At 44.5% G+C, this 22,225-nt stretch overlaps 2 protein-coding genes across 4 annotated transcripts in view; both read left to right on the top strand.

Annotated features, from left to right (window-relative positions):
* The window catches only part of Map3k5 (mitogen-activated protein kinase kinase kinase 5), a 208,121-nt gene extending 201,926 nt beyond the window's left edge, over nucleotides 1-6,195 (top strand). The window contains exons 27-30 of one of the 2 annotated variants that reach the window (XM_048424974.3): nucleotides 748-878; nucleotides 1,702-1,814; nucleotides 3,722-3,798; nucleotides 4,822-6,195. In XM_048424974.3, coding sequence (XP_048280931.1) covers nucleotides 748-878; nucleotides 1,702-1,814; nucleotides 3,722-3,798; nucleotides 4,822-4,882 — 382 coding nt within the window. In that variant the 3' untranslated portion in view covers nucleotides 4,883-6,195. The remainder of the gene's footprint in view (nucleotides 1-747; nucleotides 879-1,701; nucleotides 1,815-3,721; nucleotides 3,799-4,821) is intronic. The other variant, XM_048424975.3, reaches the window with a different exon arrangement.
* A 7,036-nt stretch (nucleotides 6,196-13,231) lies between these two features.
* Map7 (microtubule associated protein 7) overlaps nucleotides 13,232-22,225 on the top strand; it is a 136,154-nt gene continuing 127,160 nt past the window's right edge. Inside the window, exon 1 of one of the 2 annotated variants that reach the window (XM_087911535.1) lies at nucleotides 13,232-13,374. In XM_087911535.1, the coding sequence (XP_087767661.1) occupies nucleotides 13,308-13,374 (67 nt within the window). In that variant the 5' untranslated portion in view covers nucleotides 13,232-13,307. The remainder of the gene's footprint in view (nucleotides 13,375-22,225) is intronic. The other variant, XM_087911543.1, reaches the window with a different exon arrangement.

Raw genomic sequence — 22,225 nt, 5'->3', positions numbered from 1 at the left:
TCAGAATTACTCAGAGATAGTTTTCTAGAGGACCAGAACATCAGTTTCTATAGGCTGGAGCATTTCCTCCAGGAAAAACACACTGGGTACCGCCAGCAGGTCACAGGTTGGTTTTTAGTTGCTGAGGGAGCCTACCATGGTCCAAAATGAGCATCAGAAGTTATCTTTCGGAAACAGTTGGAAGTGCACCAGACCCACCTCAGGAACTGAATGTGCCAGGAGCACGGCTAGCTATTTAAATGTCCCACTCCCAGAAGTGAGGGCGAAAACAGCAGTACTGACAGGATTGCCACAATAACCATTAGCCTTTATTGAGGCCTTGTGTGTGCCAGATATTATAATGGGCAGCCTCACCTAAGTCCTCCAGTTTTCATAGTTTACAAAGAATGATTGCAGCTGGGGCAGTGGTGGCCCACGCCTTTAATCCCAGCAGAGGCAGAGGCAGGCAGGGCTCTGCATTCAAGGCCAGCCTGATCTGCCGAGTGAGTTCCAGGACAGCCAGGGCTACACAGAGAAACCCTGTCTCAAAAAGAAAAGGAAAAGAAAAGAAAGAAGGATGATTACAAGTCTCCACAGATCTGCTACATGCCCATCTACTGAGAGCTCATTAAATATGCCCTCTCTGACCTAAGCCCAGAGCCACTGGCACCGAGTCTTTTCTTTCTATAAAATCCCTGGGCTCGCTGTCGCCTGAGAAAGAAGCCCACGCCGACAACAGCTGTTACCTCCTGCTTCATCATCCCCCAGTGTGACTCTCTCCTGCAGATTACTTGAAGAGTTAGTGCGGAAAGAGAAAGAGTTACAAGCGCTCCTCCATCAAGCTATTGAAGAAAAAGACCAAGAAATCAAACACCTGAAGCTGAAGTCCCAGCCCATAGGTAAGCAGCAGAGAGTTTCCAAGTAATCCTCTCTAGGCATGACTGTTCCGTCAGGGTGCCACAGAAGGCTGGGAAGCCAGCAGGCAGGTGCGTGTCACAGCTCAGTCATAGCTCCGTGACCGACCAGCCAGCCAGAATTCTGTTGAAAAGATCCCCTTCTGAACTGTAGTGACTGATCATCTTCTGTGAGCACAGTGAAAATGCAGGCTCACAGTTACTCTTTCGGGGATAATGTGTTATTGAGGTAAGTGAGGATCTCCACTGTTTCCGCCTTTCTTCTTAAAGATTTCACAGTACCAGAATAAAATAATGCTCCTTTGTTACTTAGCATTTGCATTCAACACATTCCAGCTTTCTCCCCTCTGATTTGGAGGGACTTAAGTAGGATAAGCTTACAGGGGGGAAAAAAAAGTCATAGGTTGAAACATGTTTTCTGAGAACTTGTAAGTTGTATCTAGAGTTATTTGTTCGGGTATCTGGATCTTCTTTATTAGTACAAATCATGGGGCAAAGAGCTTATAATTGTATAGTATTCTGCTAACTGTTCCTCTTAGTTGCATGGAAAATCCAAAGCATAATTTGGGTGCACAAAGTTAATTCTCAGAAACCCCGAACTTCAGATACAAGTGTGAAGGGGGCGTATCATTGCAATGTTACCTCTGACTTTCCATTTATTTCTGTTGTCATTTATACAGCCTGTCCTTAATTGCTTCTGTTAGTTCTTCTCTGACAGCCTGCAAATTAGCAGGAAATGTCCATGAATGCTGAGTGTTCCAGATTACTTCCATGAAGCTAAAGATCCCCCCCCCCATTTTGGTTCTAGATATCCCTGGGTTTCCCACGCGCCGCCTGAACTCTCCTGGCACAACCACTGAAGATTCTGAACTTACTGGCTGGCTGAGAGACAATGGAGCTGACGAAGACACTATAAGTCGGGTAAAGAGAAACTGTCTGTGGGCCCTGTGATGTTCTGCTTTTCTACATAATGATGCGTTTACTATGTGCCAGGTACCTTAGACACAGAGGACACCCTGCCAAGCAAGTTAGTCATAGTTCTGCCTTCCTGAGATCTAAACATTAGGAGAGAGAGGTGAATTCCACTGATTAAAAAAAGGGGGGAGGTCTTACACCAGCAAATTCTGACATAAAGTTTTTAGGTGTGTGGGAGCATGTGTGTGTTTATCTGTGTGTGTGCATCTCTGTGTATGTGCTTATCTTTCTGTGTGTGTGTGTGCGTGCATGCGTGAGAGAGAGAGAGAGAGAGAGAGAGAGAGAGAGAGAGAGAGAGAGGTTCTCCCAAAGGACAATGAATGAGTCTAAAGGTGCGAGATGCATAAAGGCAAGAGGTAAGGCAGACAAGGGCACCGTTGTCCATGACCTCTAAGGATTCTACTGTTTGTGTGCTGGAAATAAGGAAGAATAAGAGTGCATGGAGCTAGAACTACAGGAAAAATGTCCTTCTGTTGCTGCCACTTTTGTTAATTTTTTTAATTCTTTTGTAACATTATTAGCCTCCACTAGGAAGTAGCTATTCATTTGTTCCGAGAAAAAAGTAGGTGTACCTAGTGGATTTATGTCAGAAATACTTCCTATGTAAATCATGTGTCTATTACAACCTGATTCCTCTCTCACCATCATAGGCTCAGAGTTAGCATGAGCATTTGACTTGAGATTGCATGTATAACACATACATTTGCATTAAGATGTACTACTTGAAACTGGGGAGATGCCGCTGCAGTCAAGAGTGTATACTGTTTATAGAGCACCTGGCTTTGGTTCCCAGCACCCACGTCTGCTGACTCACCAGATATGATTCTAGCTCCGGGGGCTCCAATGCCCTCTTCCGCAGTTCAGCCACATCTGCACTCTGTGCACACACCCACATACAAATACATATACATACACACAATTAGCAATAAAAACTCTACTTTTAAAAGATGTAGTATTTTTGATTTGCTATAAAGGACCTCTTAATAATCCTATACTGTCATCAGATTTATATCTACAATTTAAAATAACTAAAATAAAATTTTCTTTTCTCAATATATTGGACTACATAAAATTTATGGTCTCCTTCGAAATCTACATTTAACAATTGGTTTCTAACTAAATTAAAATAACTCCCTTACTGAGAGAAAACAATACACCCAACTACGTTCTCCAACATTTATCCTCTTAGGCTTGAGTCACACTCAAGGAGGAGGAAGTAATGACCCACTAAATCATTGTGCCTTCTATTTGTTTTAAAATTAAAAGCTCCGCTCTTGTCCAGGGCTGACTTTGCAGTGGATTGCAGGGAAGTCCCTGCTATTGACTATGAAAGAGTTCAAAGGCTGAGTAGAGGCAATAATGTCCCAGGAATATTAATCTACTTGGGAACGAACAGAGCTGCAGAGCACTGGACCTGTTCCGTACAAACACTAGCTGTCAGCAGCCTGTGTCATTAATGACAAGTGAGATTAAACCTGCCTCTCTTCTAATCCGTAAGCAATGCGAATCATACGAATGTGTTTCTTTCTAATTTGGTAACCAGATCCAGAAGATTGTTTTTTGTGGCTTTCCTGTTAGATTCATCCTTTTTTTCTTTTTTGGTTTTTCGAGACAGGGTTTCTCTGTGTAACAGCCCTAGCTGTCTAGGAGCTAACTCTGTGAACCAGGCTGGACTCGAACTCCCTAGAGATCCACCTGTCTCTGCCTCCCAAGTGTTGGGATTAAAGGCATGCACCCCCACTTGCCCGGCTTAGACTCATTCTTAATTATTAGAAGTGTTTGTCTTGTGGACAGCTTTCATTTTTTAAGGCTACATAAAGCATCTTATTCCATACATACTGTGCTTTCTGCAGTTTCTGGCTGAGGATTACACGCTCGTGGATGTTCTCTACTACGTGACGCGGGATGATTTAAAGTGCCTCAGACTAAGGTACCGCTTCCCCTCCTTACTTTTGGTTGCCATGAGGAAAAGAACCCCGGGTTGAGAACAGGAAGCCTGGGTTCCTGCCCTGCAGGGTCTCTCACTGGCTGGCTCTGCAGGCTCAGGAAGGGCTGTGTCTAGTTTTCAACCCTCTGAGTCAACTGAGTTAGTTGGGCCAGCCTATTGGGGGGAACTCTAATAACGAGTATTTCTGTTTAAATGTGTGGCAATCAACTGGAAGAGAGTTCCTAAATAATATCAGACCAAAGCCATGCAGATTCTCCGAGGCTGCCGTGCAGAAATGCTCACAATCCTATAAACAGCAGATCTGTCGCTGACTCACCAGCTAGACTACTTTGTATCATCTGGTACAATTCCTTGGCACAGCCCGGGCAGATCTGTAACCGACAGCCCTCTCTATAAAGACACAGTTCCAGAATGCTGAAAACATCAACTGCTGTCTTGTACTTGGTACTTTCAGAAATGGACAGGAAAGACATTGTAGTGAGGAGCTGCGGGCAGGCCTGCTTTTCATCCCGCCCGGCTCCTGCATGGCTAGCTTAGTCCCAAAAATAACAACACATAAGTTGTATTCATTTAAATACTGCCTGGCCCATTATCTCTAGAGAATTAGTTACTGGCTAACTCTCACATCTTGATTAACCCATTTCTAATAATCTGTATCACACCACGAGGTGTGGCTTACCGGGAAAGATTCAGCATGTCTGACCTGGTGGCTGGCTCCATGGAGTCTGCCTCACTTCCCTTCTTCCCAGCATTCTATTCTGTTTACTCCGCCTACCTAATTTTCTGTCCTATCAAAGGGCCAAGGCAGTCTCTTTATTGACCAATGAAAATAACACAATAGACAGATAACCCTCCTCCATCAAGACATGAAGGGTAGTGAGGAAACACCATGAGTGCAGAGTACATCAGTACACATATGCCTGTGCACTTCATGGCCCCTTTTCTGTTCCAAGGGCATTTCCAGGGGACGGTGCTCTTCAGCTTGTTCTTCTGTCTTTTACACAGGGGAGGGATGCTGTGCACACTGTGGAAGGCCATCGTTGACTTTCGGGACAAACGCGCCTGACTGTGACTGATTTAACCTTCAGCGGGGACTCTGACCGTCAACACAGAACTGCTCTCCTTTAAGGGAGGGGAAGTTGGAGAGGAGAAAGAAGCTGCACTTTAAATCCAGTATTTGTTTACTCGTGTCAAAAAAAACAAAACGATAGACGGAACACACTGAAATTTCCTGACTTCTGTTTCTACGAGACTCCTAAGGACTCTCCGCAAAGGCTGTCGCAGTCACGCTGATTAGCACCCTAAGGCCGAGGACCGTTGTAGTCTGCGCACTCTCATGGGGATGGGGATGGTTTTCGAGTCAGCAGCTATTGCATTCTCAGCCCAGTGTTTAGCACAGAACAGACAGGACATTTCGTGTGACAGTGTACCACTGGATCAAAACCAAAATGTGACCGCGACCTTTTAAGGATTCTGTGTGTGTGTGTGATGTGCCCTGGGCACCTGAGCAGAAATGCGTAATTTGGATCGTTGTACAAAGTTTTCTTTCGTTCTTTCTTTATTAGTGCGCAGAACCTAAGAGTTATAGTTTCTACTCTCTGTACCGGTTGTCACATTGACTGTATTTTGTAACTTAAGTGTCTGGCCCGAGTGTGTTTGTCGGAGGTGGTCATGTACTACTGAACCGCACCAGGTGCACATCTGGATCACGGTGATGTTAGCTTGTTCTAAAGCTACCCGCTGTGTCTTATTTACTCCAGAAGTAAAAAGATTGCCAACATGCTACTTTGACGACGTCCAGAACATGGTTCTTTTGTGATGATGAACTAAATGACTGGGTTAAAGTTTGGTTGGTTTTTTTTTTCCCCCAATTATGACATTAAGTAGGATGTGTCTCTACTGAAGCAATGAAAGGACAGCTGGCATCCAGATTGTTCCTTGGGGACAACAGAGGGGCGCAAGAGAGTGGTCAAAATGAAAATTTTTTAAAGACTCAGTGTATTTTTCCCACGTTACCTTGGAAACGACAGAAGCCATTCCATGTCTTAAGAGGTTTGCAAGAAGGAATCATCTGGACATCATTTTCTTTTCTGTCTCCTTAATGTGGTTCTCGTATTTGGGGATTTTTTTTTGAGCCAGATCTTATATTTTTATGAGCCTTCCCACGTTAACAAGATGAGATCTAAAGCTCATAGATGGATAAATAGGATGAACTTCCTACCTTCGCAGGGATGTGATTAGGACGTAGGACGGAAACTGCAAAGGTGTGGTCGAGTGGCGTGACTTAGCCCATACAGAAGTCTTCAGTAACAGGAACGGGCTTTATTTCTATGTGAAAATAAACGTACAATGCATCATACTGCATCTGGATATATGAAATAGTCTCCTGAATATTTTCTCACTTGACACTAACAGGGCTGATCGTCTCGAAAACACTCTAACTTTGGACAGGTCATTAGTCTCTTGACTCCTTTGTGGGAATTTTGAAGAAAGTTGGTTAAGACACAATTTGTCTCATTAATTCCAATGTTTTAAATGCTTCTTTTTTGCACTATATGTACATAGGATCGAGCTACCCATTTTCAACTAACTCTTCAATTATACTGTCTGTCCTTAGGTCTTCCCCACCCCCAGTGCCGGTCTCTGTTGCCTCCCACCCCACCTGGCTTTGAACCTTCTTAATTCACAAATATGTTACAATATGTTCCCAAGTCACCATCCTTAGGCTTTTGCTAACACTTTGTATCAAGCACACAAGAAGGTAGTGCCATTGTGGGTCAAGGTTCATGAAAGGTTTGTATTGGGAAAGCCTTTAGCATCGCCCATACCAGGGCTTCTCAATTTGGATTTATGTTCAAATGACCTAGATGCTTTTGAAGTAATATAACAGAGTACTTGCTTAGCCCTATGTAAGACTTTAAATTCTATCAACGCCATACACAACAAGAAAAAGATACTGATCTGCCACCTGAAGGAGTGGCAGGTTCCTTGGGAGTGGAGAAATGGCTCAGTGCTTAGGATGCTTACTGCTCTTTCAGAGGATCCAAGTTTGGTTCCCAGCTCCCACATCCGACAGACAGCTTATAAGCTACCTGTAACACCAGCTCCAGGGGAATCTGCCTCTGGCCTCCTTGGATACCCAAACTCATATGCACATGTGCACACACGCGCCCATGTACACACACACACACACAATTTAAAATAAATGTTTTAAGAAAACAAAAAGAGGACTAGACACATTTTAAAAATTCCCCCATCAGCATTTAACGTGATCAAATTACACCTCGTGTCTGGGCCCAGTGAGAAGCGGAGAGGGAAAGGGCCCTCTCAGGGTGGTAGTGAGATGGTGACTTCAGTTAAGGTAGAGACTGTGACCACTCCTTAGCCCAGAGGAATGCTCCCTCCTGACCTGTGACCTCCGACAGATTGGCCTCTGTGAAATGGGGAAACTGTCTTCCTCCAAGGTCTGTGCTGAGACTCAGACAAGGACAGCGCAGGTAAGGCCCTTAGTCGGTGCTTAGCGTGTGGTAAGAGCTCAGGGGCTGCCTGCTCCTGGGATGGGTCCTCACTCAGAAGCACCTGTGAGATACTGACTGTGGACCAGGAGTTAAATGAGTCAGGGGTGAGTGAAGGTGCCTGCCGTGCGAGCCTGGTAGCCTGTGATCTACCAATCCCCAGAACTCAGGTAAAGAAGGAAGGGGGGAAGTGATTCCCCAGTTGTCCCCTTAGCTCCACACGTGTGCAAGCTGAGTTCCGCACACATACACACAGCACAATAAATAAATAAATAAATAAATAAATAAATAAATAAATAAATGCTAGGGTACTAGTACATGCTGTGGTATAAGTTAAGACACAGTTCTTGCCCCTCAAGCCCAATGTCAGAAGTGGAATCAAAAGTGTAGGGAGGACTAAGCATTAAGAAAAGCTTTTCAAGACAAGAAAGGATGAGAACTAGGAATATAGTTTAGAAAAAGAAAAGTTATGCAGGGAAAAATAAGATGGCTTTTCCAGTGGGTCCAGTGTTGTTGTTGTTGTTGTTGTTGTTTTAAACAACATTCTTGTCTCTTTCTCTAAATTCTGCTGTTGCATACTTTGCACCCTTCATTGCTAGGCCACTACATAAAGGAGTTTGACAAAGATGAACTTCACCCATTTGAAAGGCTATATGACGTGTAAGACACTGTAGCACCATCAAAGCAAAATAAACGACGCCCGTATAGCATGATTAATAAAAACACAGAGGCAGAAATTGGGGTTGAACCTGAAGGTCAGAAAAGCAAAACAGCCAGCCACTGGCTCTTAGCTCTACCCCAGACTGAAATGGCGATCCTGCCTCCAGGAGTCTCAGAATGAGACTATGGGTGAGATATGTTTCCTCCCATCTTATATTTCTTTCTAGTGCTGGGATTAAAGGCTTGCACTATTACCCCTGATTTCTATGGCAAACTAGCATGGCTACTGGGATTAAAGGTGTGTGTCACCACTGCCTGGTCTGTAAGGCTGATCAGTGCAGCTGTTTTAACTTCAGGCAAACTTTATCAAAATACAAATGAAATGTCACTACATTTCCTCTTTTTGTCTAATATAAAAAGGGAAGGCTATAATTAATATAAGAAAAACTATACAATAAGTACAGTGACTATATACAATATATACAGGCAATAAATATATCAACAATGTCTAGTCTATTTGCATTCAAAAAATTTAGAGAACATACTCCACAGCTACCCTATCTTGGTGAGTCCAAAGTCTTACACCTAATTTACTTTTCTATAACTATCCAATCTTTAACTCCCTCAAAGGCCCAAGAATGAAATAATAGTAACTGAGTAAGGAGGAAGTGCAAGGAAGTGACTTCTAGCAAATGTGCGAAATGACAGAAATAGCTAGCTGCCTGGACAGTCACCCAAAGTTCCTCTGCAAAAAGGTTGGGGCATCTATCCTTGGCTTACAGGCCTACTTATCTGATAGACTTTCCTGTGAAGCAGGATATTCTGAAGGGCTGTCCCTCCTTGTCTTGACAATGTTTGGCAGTCACTTTATTTGTGTACTGCTTATCTAATTAGGACAACATACTGTCAGCAGGCGAGACGGGCATTTTCTTGCTTAGCAGCTTACTTTTGCCACAAAGAAAGTAAAATCCATGAAGAGTTTCTTCAATGCCCATTATCTTCTCTGAAGTAGACCGGTGTTGCCGGTAGTAGACATGTCTCATTGTAATAAAAAAAAGAACCTAGGTTATTAAAACATCTTAAATGTCATATTCTATAGTCTCTGAAGTGTTTGAAGATGACCTGTCTATCTAAAATATGTCCTTGTTTGACCTTGAAAACATACCTAATGTGACAAATTCGATTATAACAGATGACTAATTACTAACCCTGTATTTTCTTTTATCCCAAACAGTTGGTAATAATAATTTTCAAGAACTAGAAATTTGCACTACATTGTTAGCTGAGTTGTTAGTAGAGGTACAATACCTTGAATAAAGGTAGAAATATATGTATAGTATAGTCTAACAAAATTAATCTCAAATTTGTATCGATATACAAAATTTGTATACTATATACAAAAAAATCAATCCTATATAAAACATTTAAAACTAGCAGTTGCTTTTTAAAAATAGAATCAATAATCTATCTTTTTATCTTATATCTATATCTTTTATCTGTATCTTTTATCTACATCCTCTTTTTTTTCTTTTCAGAGTAGATTTAATCTACCCTTTTATCCTATAATATCTATATCCCCCTTTAGAAATATCACTAATGCCCACAAGTGCAGACAGTGTATATGACATCAGCAAGGATATTTCAACCTATGGACAAATAAGATAACTCAAAGTCCCTGCCATCAAAAATGTACATCAGATTGAAGACCCAAATTTGCACTAAATTAGGCAAGTGTTAAACCCAGCGAGTGCTATTGAAGTTCAGGTAGGCCACTGAGCCAGGGCAGGTGGACACATTCCATGTAGGAGAAGGCTGCTGACTGGCTTTCCGAGGTGATAGTGAAGGCCCAGAGAATCACCATGGGCAGACAACAGGCTAGGAGGGGATGAAGCATTCTGAGGAAAGTGAGTAAATCCATTAGCCAGGAAGAAAAATGCTTGCTAGCTTGTAAAAGTTAGCAAGGAGGAGGGGTCCAAGGACCTCTCAGGGAATGGGGATAGGGAGGGAGTAAGGTTGACATCAGATGATGTGGTAATAGGTACTCTCTTAAAAAGGTTTGAGCCAGGGAAAGCTGTGTAAAGTCATCTTGTATTAGATGATTAATAACCTCGTGACACAGTGTAAGGGTGAGATGAACTGAACAGGGCAGTTCCAAGCCTGTCTCAGATCTGAAAGAGGGTCAGGCTGGTAGGAAGCCAGGGTGGCATGAATGAATTGTGAAGATTTGAGAACTATGGGCAGTGATGACAAGGGAGAGGAGGGATAAATGCCGAGCCCATGTGGGTAAGAAAAAGATTCCAAGAGAGAAATTCGGAGGGGGTGGAGGTGTGTTCTGGATATGTAGAATTCATAGCAGAGTATGATAGAATTGTTCAGGGAATATTGAGAATAGGCTAAGGGGTTATTTCAGTCACTAAAGTGCTTGCCTTGGAAGCTAAGGACCTGAGTTCAATTCCCAGAATAACATTAAAAAAAAAAGCCAGGTGTGGTGGTGTGTGCTTTTAGTTCCAGCACTGGGGAGGTGGGGACAGGCAGATTCCTGGGGTTTGCTCACCAACCAGCCAGCCTAGAAGCAGCTCTAAACTAAAGGAGAGACCCTGTCTCAAAAAACATGGTGAGTAGTGTTCTGAAGGACACCAAGAGTTTGACCTCTGGTCTTCACACACACACAAACATGTATAAAAAAAATACACATACACACAAAATCTAAAGACTGTGTTGGAGAAGGTTGATACTGAGTCAGGAGTATATGTTCTAGACTTGAGCATCACCAGCTAATCACTTGAGCTAATTGTTAATGGGGATGACGAGAGGCAAGGCAGAGAAAGGAAAGCCATGGCTTGAACTCTGGGAAGGACGGAGATCTCAGGAGCAAACGGGAAGGAGGGGGGCTCCAAGTCAACAGGGGAGCCTGAGGAGTCAGTGGTGAGTGAACCAGTAGAGGGTAATGCAGAATCATGTCCACATATAAAATAGCCAGGGGATTGGGGGTGGGGGTGGGGAATGGTGTTGTGCTTCCATCATGAGGTGATGGACCTTCCGTCAGGAGGTGAAGGCAGAAGATTCAGGAACTCAGCCTCAACTACACAATGTTTGAGGTCAGCCTGGGCTACATGAGTCTCTAAACAATAACAACGGCAAAAACCCAAACAAACAAACAAACCAAACCAGTCAACCAAATAACAAATCCCAGATGTCTAGGGGAACAATTGATTGAAAAACACTCAGTAACTTGGTATTGTGACTCAGAAAACTACTATAGGTGAACAAGAAAAACGGCATGTCTTGTTTTTCAAATAACTATGTCTCAACATCCCATACTTGTTAATACTTTAGTTGAACAAAACATGTGACAACGGATGGAAAGTGAAGAGGACAGACTGTGGGGAGCCAAAGGGCCCTGGGTGGAGAGGCATCTGGGAGCCAGGGAAAAGAGCAGGAGGTAAGCAGAGGCTCGGCTCCACCCCGGGAGAGGAGAAGGAAGCATGGGAAACTGGAGAACTTTTGAGCTGGATGTGAGCACCCAAGGCAGATGGCTCCTGTGTTCCTAGTGAAGAACAACCTAAAGGGCAGTATGGTGGCATCTGACATTTAACAGATGCCATTCCCTCCCTGATCAACAGTCTACTGTGCAGCAGACACTGAGTTAGGTTTGGAACTAGGAGTCTGTCCAAGGCTTTACGTGCTGGGTTTGGTGTCCTTATTGCAATTAATTTGGAGCAACTGAAGCACAAATTCATCAAAAGAATAGGAGTGTGGACAAACACCCACCAGATCAACTAATACCAAACAGCACATACCAATAACCTCTTTCGATTTGTTTGTTTGTTCTGAGACAGGGTCTCACTATTTAGTCTAGTTAGCTTCAAACTCCTGACAATCCTCCTGCCTCAGGGCTTAAGGTGGTATAGAAACACCCAGTATAAAATCTTGACTTAGGTACTTTGTAGTGTCAGTCAAAAGGCTGAAAACAAATCACTTCCTTTTCTAGGGGTCTGCCAAATACTTGAACTACATACAGCAAAGAGAGTCTTGCTGGTGTTCAGAAAAAGGTGTCTGTCCTAAACCCTCCTGAGTTTACCAAGGAAAACATCTTTGCTGAGGTCCAAGCTGAGTTCTCTGTTGAGAGCTTCCTTCTGCTCACCCGGGGCTTTCTGTGTGTTGATCCAAAGTGTAAGACGGATTTGAAGATGGTGGAGGACTGTCTCACTGTTCAAAGAATGTTTGCCTCTTCCACTGTAAGCATGGTGCTTTGGAATAATCCATAAGTAACCAAAATAAAACCAAAACCAAAACAAACAACCAAAATCAAACAAACAAAAAACAACCTATGAATAAAGTGATACAGTCCAATCCTGGCCTTGGAGGGACACTGTTCAGACCCTCTTTAGTGTCCTCGCTACATTTTGTGGGGTTTCAAAGTATAAAGAACTCGTTGGTTATGCTGAGAGAGCCAATGGTGGGGACCTGTCTTTCTGTGTGAAGGCAGAATTGGTTGCCTGCTGTGTTCCTTCGCTTTGTTCCTTCTTTTGTTTCCATTTCTGTAGCTTACTTAACCACCCCCTCAGCATTTTGTTGCTTATCATTTATTTTGCCTACTCGGGCAGAAATTTGTTTCTCAGTTGCTAATGTTTCTTTTTTGAAAACCGCCTTCCCCAAGCCCCTAGTCCTTCAAAGCAAGACAGTCACAAGACAGTTTACTAGTCGGAAATCAAGAATAAGAAAAACCCCAGCAGACAACGCAGGTTTCACTAACGCGCGTACTGGGGCACGCGTACTCATCAGCCACGCGGGCCAGGTGAAAAACCAGAGCGCAGACGGAGCCCGGTCTCGGCGTGGAATCCTGCCGGTGTACTTCGGCTCACCACGTGGCATCATCTCCTCGGGCGACTGTCACCGCGAACTCCGGTCCCCAAGAGGCTGAACTGACCTGACGGCTTCAGAGTTCAAAGGGGAACCGAGCGCTCGAACGCCTTCACCGCCGCTCCGGGGCCGCGGGTGGACGCTCTCCTCACTCACTCAGGCGCGGCGGCGACCTCGGGCGACAGGCGGAGGTGGCTGGGAACCGCCGGCCGGGACACCGAGCTCTGCCGATCGCTCTGACCGCGTCCGTCGGGGCGTCTGCGGCGCCGCACCTGCCCACGAGGGGGCGCGCCGAGCCCGGGCGGCTTCGGGCGAGCTCTCGCCGTCCCCGCCCCCCGCCCGCGCAGGCCACGGCTCACCTGTCTGGGCCGCGGGCCCGGGAGGCGGGGGCCCGGCGGGAGCGGAGCCGAGGAAGAGGGCGGAGCGGTTCTCGGGGCGCGTCATCGGAACACCATGGCGGAGCAGGGAGCTGGCGGCGACGGCCACAGGGGCGGCGACGGCGCTGCGCAGAGCGACCGAGGTGACGACGCGGCCGAGATGGGAGGGGGTCGCGGGGGTCGTGGGAGTGGGGGGGGGGGCGTGATTCCCCTCCGGCGCCAGCGATCCTCAGGGGCCGCGCGACCGGCCACCGCCGAGCGCCCGGGGGCCACAACAGGTGGAAGCAGGCCGGGGCGCGCGGGGAGGTCGGGGGCGCGCGGGGCGTCGGGGGCACGGGGCTGGGGGCGCGGGCGGACGTGAGAATCCCAGCGGGCGAGCGGCGGGAGCGCGCGGCCAGGTGCGCGGGGCGGGTGAACTGTGACCCGAGCGCAGGGGACCGACCCGGGGGGCAGCGGCCGACGGGCTCCCGAGCTCTCGGATCACCCGGAGAGAGCGCCGGAGAGAGCGCGGTCTTGAATCCCGACTCCGTGGAGTTTCTGCTACTCCTGTGGCGCCAGCAGCCAGAGTCGGGAGCATTGGCTCTGCCACCCGGGTTGGCCCTCGGGCCTCGGTGTTGACGATCTGCCTCCGCCACCACCACCACCGGACACGCAGGGACGTGGCTCACACCCTCGGAATGTCTGCCTACTCGCGTCCATCTCACTATAATATGAAGCCAACTTTTTACCCCCTCCTCGTGATTTTGTTTTTCCTCTTCAGGGACTGTACTGCAAATCATACCCTCCCGCCTAACCACCCTCCTCCCGTTCTATTCCTAGCCAGTACGCTGTTCCTTGTACCTTCCTACACTTGGGATGGGGGCGGGAGACGCTTTGTTATTTTAAAGAAATGTGAAGTTGCAGACCCCGTAGTTGCAAGCTGTTACTGCTTCTACACACCCACAACAAGAAGCAATTGTTTTCTAAATGCAAAAATCGCTCCACCTCTCTTCCCCCACCCCAACATACGCGTTTAGAGGGCAGTCTTATTTTTAACATGCAAGGTCCATGGAGCGTGGCAGTATTTTCCAATCACGAATCTACAATTGTACCTAAGCTCCTGAGGTTGAGACTGACAAAGTGTCCTGAATGTATTTCCAAGTCAGGCTACATCCTATAGGGTGGTTGACTTTTGTCTTACTGTATCAAAAGTTCGGTGATCATTATTTTGGTTTGGGTGGAGGAGATGCCTGAGTAATTGAGGAACTTAATTAGGTGGGAACTGTCCAGGCTTCCCAATCCAGGGCATGCTTGGTTGTGAATAAGGCATGGATAAGTAACACCTTCTAGAGAAAAAAAAAAATGTTATAGTGATCTAATAGGCATCAGTTTGTCCCTTGAATGCTTTGTAGATCTGCATGGGAACTTGTTGAGACAGAAACGAACTTGCAGCTGGAGTATATTCAGTGCCTGATCGCGTTAAGGAATGAACTGGCCGTGTGTCTTAACAGTTCGTATGCAAGTCAACCATGCGTCATTGAAATATTTTCTTTTTAAAAATTATGTTTACTTCGCACGCGCATGTCTGTGTGTGTGTGTGTGTGTGTGTGTGTGTGTGTGTGTGTGTGTGTGTTTTGCAGGGGAAGGTGTTGTGTGCATGCCACAGCCTGCATGTGGGAAATTAGAAGGTGGCTCGTAGGAGTTGGTTCTCTCCTTCCATTATGTGGGTTCTGGGAATCAAACTTTGGCTTGGTAGCAAGCGCCTTTACCATAACATTGACCAGACTGAAGTATTCTTTCATTAAAAGTGGAAATTTTGGGCTATTATTTCCTCCACATCTTTGCCTAGAAATTTAATTTTCCAACAAACGTGTTTTGTGTATGATCAACATAGGTATGTGTGTATAGTCTTATATTTCTGGCCCTGTATTTTTCCCCATTTTTCTCTTTCTGTTTTTGTATTCAAACACACCTGTGCACAACAACTTCCGGGAGTCAGTTCTCTCCATCATGTGGGTCCTGGCGATGAAATTCAGGTCAAATACACATTTAAACACTCCATCATTTTTAAATCATAGACTTGTATGGGATTTTATTTATTTATTGAAAAGAGGGGTATCAAGGCCCGTCTTTTATTACCACAAAGAAGTAAAAGTTACCACCTCAAAATGCCACTTCTTTCCTTTCTGTTTTTTTGCTTGTTTGAGACAGGGTCTTGCCATGTATCCCTGGCTTGTCTCAATTTTAGGCTCCTCCTGCCTCACCACCTCACCCTCCCACGTCCTAGATTGCCTGTGTGCCGTCTTTCTCAGCTACAGATGGCAACACATTTCTCAAAGCATTCATTTTGTTTTCTTTTTAGATATAATTATTTTGAGGTAGAGTACTACCTTAAGTGGTTTTTAAATTTTATGGCCCCGCGCAAAGGCTATAATTTAAGGGCTCTTCAGATTAAAATCTCGGGTTATTACAAAAACAATACCTGTGATATGTTCAAGATTATAGGCTTAAGTGTTCATATGTGTGTGGCTCGGATGGATTGAACTTCGAGAGCATAATACCCATTTAAAGGATGCTATATAAATGCAACATTCAGCAGCATTTCTGTGGATATATGTTTCGCTTTTGCTCCAGGGTTGTGACTATGTTATTTTAAAAAATTAATTTTTCCTGAGGATGAACCGCTCTTTCAGTATACTGTAATATTTTTCTTGCTCATCGTCAAAGGGAAGCAAGAACTAAAAAAAAAAAAAAAAAAAAAAAAATGCAGTTACCTTGGAAACAAATTTGTATTTCACCACTAGAGGATGTCAAGCCCCTTTCTTACGAATATTATTGTGAGCAGTCAAGTTCACAGGCAATCACATCACAAAACTATTTGACTCAGAGTCTGTGTACCACATTGTATGCACATGCGCATGAGCTATGGAAAGTGACTGTAGAGAGTAAGTCCCCCATTTGCCAGCCTCCTGTGAAAAATACTGCAGAGTTCAAAGGCAACGCTGCTTTTTTTTCTTTTTTGATGCTCAAACTTTGAGGTGCAAAGGGATAAATTAATGTCCATAACTGGTGACTTCTGTCGCCATCCTTTGGGAAGAAATTACTTAGAACTTGGAACTGAGTTTTTATTTCTCTTTTAGCAGGACTCTGGTGGGAGAACTTTGACCTTTTTTACTTTGGTCATTGTCCCTTCTGTACAATTTTTCCAGAGTAGTGATCTTTGTGGTCTTGCTTGGCTTGAAGAGACTGACTTAGATCAACACAGTAGATGCTCCGGTGGTTCTGGGTTGTAAACCCCTCTCTATTGAAAGCCAAATCCTAAGAATTAGAAGTCCTTCATTCGGTGCAAACTCTACATCTCGCCAAGTCATTGGCTCTCAACCTTCTTGTTTCTGCGACCCTTCAATTCCGTTCATGTTGTGGTGACCCCCCCCCCCCACCATAAAGCTATTGTCGCTGCTATTTTATAACTGTAATTTTGCTACTGTTGTGAATCATATGTAAATCTCTGATGTTTCTGATGGTCTTAGACAACCCTGTGAAAGGGTTATTTGACCCTCAAAGGGGTTGTGAACCCCAAGTTGAGAGCAGCTGTACTAAGAAGAAGGAAATGTTAACCTGAAGCAGTCATGCCTCTGTCACTACTCAGGCATGTGTGTGAAACACTAATTTACATTGGCATTGTCTTTAAAACATTCTGACACACTTGTGTCATGAGACCTGAGAACAAATTATTCAAAGAGCACAAGAGAATTTATTAAGTCTGGTCATGTTAGTACAAGAACTAAAACTATTGAGGCTTAAACTAATTTGACCAAGAATGTGTACTTTCTATAGATTATTAAAACTATGGAGGTTGGACGGTCCTTAAATTTGGAAAGTGCATCCACAGGCAGATATGTACAGGTTCTGAGGGTTCAGTGGAGAAAGAATCACTCCTGGCTGTGGGCATCGGAGTACTTACTGCTGATAGCACCTAGACTTCAAACGACAGGTAGGTAGGTGGAGAAAGGGAAAATAAAGATACTGGCATGGAGAAGTGCAAAGGTTAAGTCATCTTAGCAAGACAGCTGTGAGAGGCTCCAAGTAAGTGTCTGGGGAAATGAGTCTGAGACGATGGTGCATTGAGGCCAAGCCAAGGAAGGGCCAAAGGTCGAGCCAAGAGTTTGGCATAGTGTCATGTGGGCAGGGACTAGTGTGTCTTGATTAAGCATTGCTAATCAGATAGTTTTCTGTGCCCGTGAATTGGGACTCTTGATTGCCCATTCTAGTGATAGAGCCGTGATGTTCCTTTAACATGGGCACAACCTCCACAGGACTCTGCTGCTTCAGGACAACTGTCAGCAGCATATGAGGGACATCTGTCTAAAAGACAGATGAGACAGATTTGCCCTGGAAGCAGGGGAGGAGGGCTTCCTCTCAGAGTAGCTGTGTAGACCAGAGGAGGGATGCAGTCACTAGAGAGATCGCTGGCATGGCCGTGAGCACGGGAGGGGAACAACTAATTCAGGACTGGAAGGGGCATATGTCAAAGGATCGAGGGGAAAAGGGTGATCTAGGGAGTGATACTTCAAACCTGGTTCATTAGTTTATTCCTGACATGGCCATATTAATGACTAGGGCTTGGCTTTAGTAGAAGAAAGTGGGTGGGGGGTGGTGGTCTGTCTTATATGAAAAATTGTGCAGCAAAGGGGACACCGAATAGTCACTGATGACACCAGAGAGCCAGGTGGACGTGTGTGAAGCAGGAGGAGAAAATCAGAGGTCAGGTCTGGGAGCCATTCCAGGAGAGAGTAATTCTTGGGAGGCGTGAGGAAGAGATCAGAAAGAAAAACTGCATATGGATGACCCAACATTCAAAATGGAGGAGGGAGAGCCATCTGAGGCAAATAGAGAAGTAAAGGATGCCCAAGAGGGACAAAAAGGCCAAGCATTCTAAGACTGAAAATTTAAAGCCATTGCTTTGGATTCAGGTGTCCACTGATCACTGCTAGAAGAGGACTTCAGTTGTTGGCCCAAGAGTTGGGTGCTTCCAATTATAAGCAATTGATGCTTGAGTAGTTTGGAAGACCAGATAGCTCAGTAGACCTTCCCATAATGGTTGCCAGAGAAAATCAATACATTGAAAATCCTTCACTAAGTGGAGAGCTTTTTTTAAAATTTGCTTTTTAATTTGCATGTCACTTTTAATTCAGTGTACAATTAACACTATCAACAGGACAGAAGAGTTCTGTCACCCTCAGACTCCCTTAGGCTCACTTCCCACCCACTGGTCTGCTTGGCATCTTTTGCTTTGACCTTTTCCAAAGTCTTAGAAGTGGGAACATGCAGCAGGGTGTGGTGGCACACGTCTTTAATCCCCTCAGAGGCAGGTGGATCTCTGTGAGTTCCAGGCCAGCCTGGTCTACAAAGTGAGTCCCAAGGCAGCCAAGGCTACATAGAAATCCTGTCCAAAAAGAGATGGGAAAACAATGTAATCTTTGCAGTGCTCCCCCCAAAAACTTGGCCTAATGCATCTGAGATTTGAGCACGCGGTGATACACATTGGCAGCTCCCTGTCCGGATGCTGATAAGTAGGAGGCCCTGACTGCTTCCCCATCTACCCACTGAAGGACCTTGGGTTACTCCTAGGTTTTTGCAGGAAGAACAACATTGTTGCAAATATTTGTACACCATCTTTGGTGTTAACTGGTTTTCATTTAAGGCAAATACATTATTGTCTCTAGTGCATTTAGATAAGACCTTGCCACACTTCCTGTGTGGCTGTATGGCTTTCTCTTTTTGCGAACATCATATGTGAAATTATTTTTCTGTATCCTTGTTCGCCCTTGTCTATTTTGTTGATTTGATGATTTTAATTTTTGCCATTCCAAGTTTTTTGAGTAAATTTGAGTCCTCTCAAAGTGAGGTATTTATATGCTTGATGCTAACACAGCCTCTTCAGTGACATCATGTTGAACCCAAAACCCAAGTATAATGTGGAGTTTCTGTCTGGTGGGTCGTTCTTACTGTTCTGTGATTCTGGGGATTGAACTGAGGGCCTTATCCATGGTAGACAAGAACTCCAGCTACGTTCCCAACCTAGAGTCTTCATTTGGCTCTGTCTCTTTTTTTCTTTATCCCTGTGGATTTTCTTACTTCCTGTGCAGTCCAGGCTCTGAGATTATGAGCTGAAGCACTTTGACCCCACATGACCCATGCCAGTTCACAGCTCCCTTCCTCCCTAGTGCGTCTGTGCTCTCACCTCTGGACCTTGGAAGGGGCTTTTATGTTAAAAAATTGTAACTAACCTGGCACAGTGATGCTGGCCTTTAATCCTAGCACTCAGGAGGCAGAGGTGGACAGATCTTCCTAAATCTACATAGGAAGGGCCAGGCCAGCCAGGGCTGTAGAGTAAGACCCTGTCTCCGAAAAAAGAAAGCAAGCTGGAAATACTGGTTATACACCTTGCCTTGTGATACGTTCCTCTTTCTCGCGGTACACTGTGTTATGGAGATGAACACTTAGTACTAATTTTCAGTCTATGCAATGTACTCACCGTGCCCTGTGATCTGTCACTAGACACTCTATCCCTAGCAGGGACCAGGTCTGTGTACTTGTTGTACTGAGGCTTGTTCTTCTCCAGGCTCCCTAGTGATGGTTCCATCCATCTCCTTACTTATCCTTTTAATGCATTGTAGTTGCTTGCAATGTAAGTTAAAATGACATTTAGCTTTTTCTGGTTTGTTAAGTATTATTCTCCTTAATATATTTCTAAATTTGAGAATTTATTAGCCAAATGAAGAATTTTATTTTCTTTAATTAGGTGCTACTTTGATTTTTCCTTTCTTCATAATTTTCTTTAGTATGTGTGTGTGTGTGTGTGAGAGAGAGAGAGAGAGAGAGAGAGAGAGAGAGAGAGAGAGGGAGGGAGAGAGAGAGAGGGAGAAGGGGGAGAGAGAAAGAGAGAAGAGAGTGGTGTGTATGAGTGGCGTGTGAAGATGTGTAAGGTGTGCCCGCCTGTGCCAGTGAGTGTGGAGACCAGGGAGCATGGCTGCATTGATTTATCACTTTGTGCCTTGTTCCTCTGAGACAGGAGCTGACTGTGGAGCTGAGCTCATTGCCATCAAGTGCACTCATTCAGAGCTGCCTTATACCTGGCTTTATACATGGATACTTGGAAGTTAACTCAGGTCCTCAAGCCTCTTCATAAGCCCTCTTACTCACTGAGTGTCTCTTAGCCTTTTTTATTTCCCTTCTGGAGAAAGGAGGGCTGGGACCAAACCTGGACCCTTTTGCATGTTAGGCAAATGCTCTGCCACTGAGCTGCACCCCAAGCTTTGAATGTTAATTTGCAGATAAATGTATTTTAGACAATATGAAAACAAGTTCATTAGAAAAATAAACCGAAAATAAATAGGACTTAATTACATGCAATAATTCCACTTCTTTGATGCTCCTACAGAGCTAGTTCTGAAATCCATGTTTATTGCTGCACTATTCAAAATAGCTAAGAAATGGAGCTGGCCTAGATGTTCATCAATAGATAAATAGATAAAGAAATGTGGCCCAACTGAGCATGGTGGTACTCTGCTTTAATCCCAACACTCTGGAGGCAGAGGCAAGCTGATCTCTGTGAGTTCGAGACCAACCTGGTCCACAGCAAGTTCCAGGACAGCAGAACTACACTGAGAAACCCAGTCCCCCCACAAAGAGAAAGAAAGAAAGAAAGAAAGAAAGAAAGAAAGAAAGAAAGAAAGAAAGAAAGAAAAAGAAAGAAAGAAAGAAAGAAAGAAAGAAAGAAAGAAAGAAAGGAAGGAAGGAAGGAAGAAAGAAAGAAAGAAAGAAATTTGGCTCAGTATATACAATGGTTTTTTTAGCTATAAAAGAAAATGAAATCATAACCTATGCATGGAAATGAATGAAACTAAAAAATATTGTTAAACAAAATAAGCCAGACTCAAAACAAAAATTTCTCACATATGTTGAATTTAGATTTAAGAGTGTGTATGCTGGAAATGGAGGCAGAGCTTAGATGTACCTCTGTAATCCTGGTACTTAGAAGATGTAAGCAGGAGAATCAGAAGTTCAAGGCCATCCTTGGCTACATGAGATCCTACTTCAAAAAACGGCTTGCATGTAAAAAGAAGTCATCTAGAGGGTGTGAGGGTAATGGAATTCATGTGGCTTGTAAGCAGAAGTGGGGGGTTATTTAGGGGAAGGAGGGGGAACCAGCAAAGTGGGGATTAAGCAGGTAGGTATTAAGCAAAGAAGATGAATAAAGACTGTATAATAACGCATGTGGATGGAAAGGCTAAGATGAAACTGTTACTTTGTGTGCTAACTTAATTTTAAAACCCAGTTGCATGAGAAAATGCCCAGAAGGATTGGCACAGCTCACCAGATAGTGCAGGTGGGCACAGCGACTCGAAAGAAAGCAGAGTGGGAACTCGGGAGTGGTTTGCCATGTGTGAACTGCAGGCATCGTAAGTAAAATCTGTGTTTCTAAGTTTAGAATATTACCATATGATTATCTTAAAATTCTGTGGCTTTTTAAAAATTGTCCACAAAACCTCCTCGTTGGAGTTGGCTTTCTGGTAAATAGGACCATCCTGTACTGTGCCATACCTTCTGTATATGAAACGTGTGTCGTTGACACTCCGTTGGATATAAGAAGGAGCTAGACTCCAGGGAAAGTTTGTATTTCAAAGTGAGATTCTAGGAAGAGCCCCTTTCTCCAAACTATGCTGGGTGGCGCTGAAACACATAATAATTCAGCTATGAATAAAATGGGTCCCTACTTCAGATAGCTTGGCTGCGTCTCAAGATTTTAATCTAGGTCTGTGGTTCTCAGAAGCTCCTCACCTGAATCTTCTGTGTGGCAGACACCACGGCAGGACCTGGTTGACAATGTTCTGCCTTCCAGCTGGATTGGTTTCTATTCCCGGTGCTCTAAATTAGCCCGGTGACACTCTTAACCACAACCCTAGGGGCCTTATTTGAATAAGGCTTACTCCTTGGGCAGACAGTCATGTT

This window comes from Myodes glareolus, chromosome 1 (assembly GCF_982192425.1).
Source record: "Myodes glareolus chromosome 1, mMyoGla1.1, whole genome shotgun sequence".
Taxonomy (NCBI): Eukaryota; Metazoa; Chordata; class Mammalia; order Rodentia; family Cricetidae; genus Myodes; species Myodes glareolus.
The sequence above is the reverse complement of the archived record's forward strand: the minus strand, read 5'-3'. Positions and strand labels throughout refer to the sequence as shown.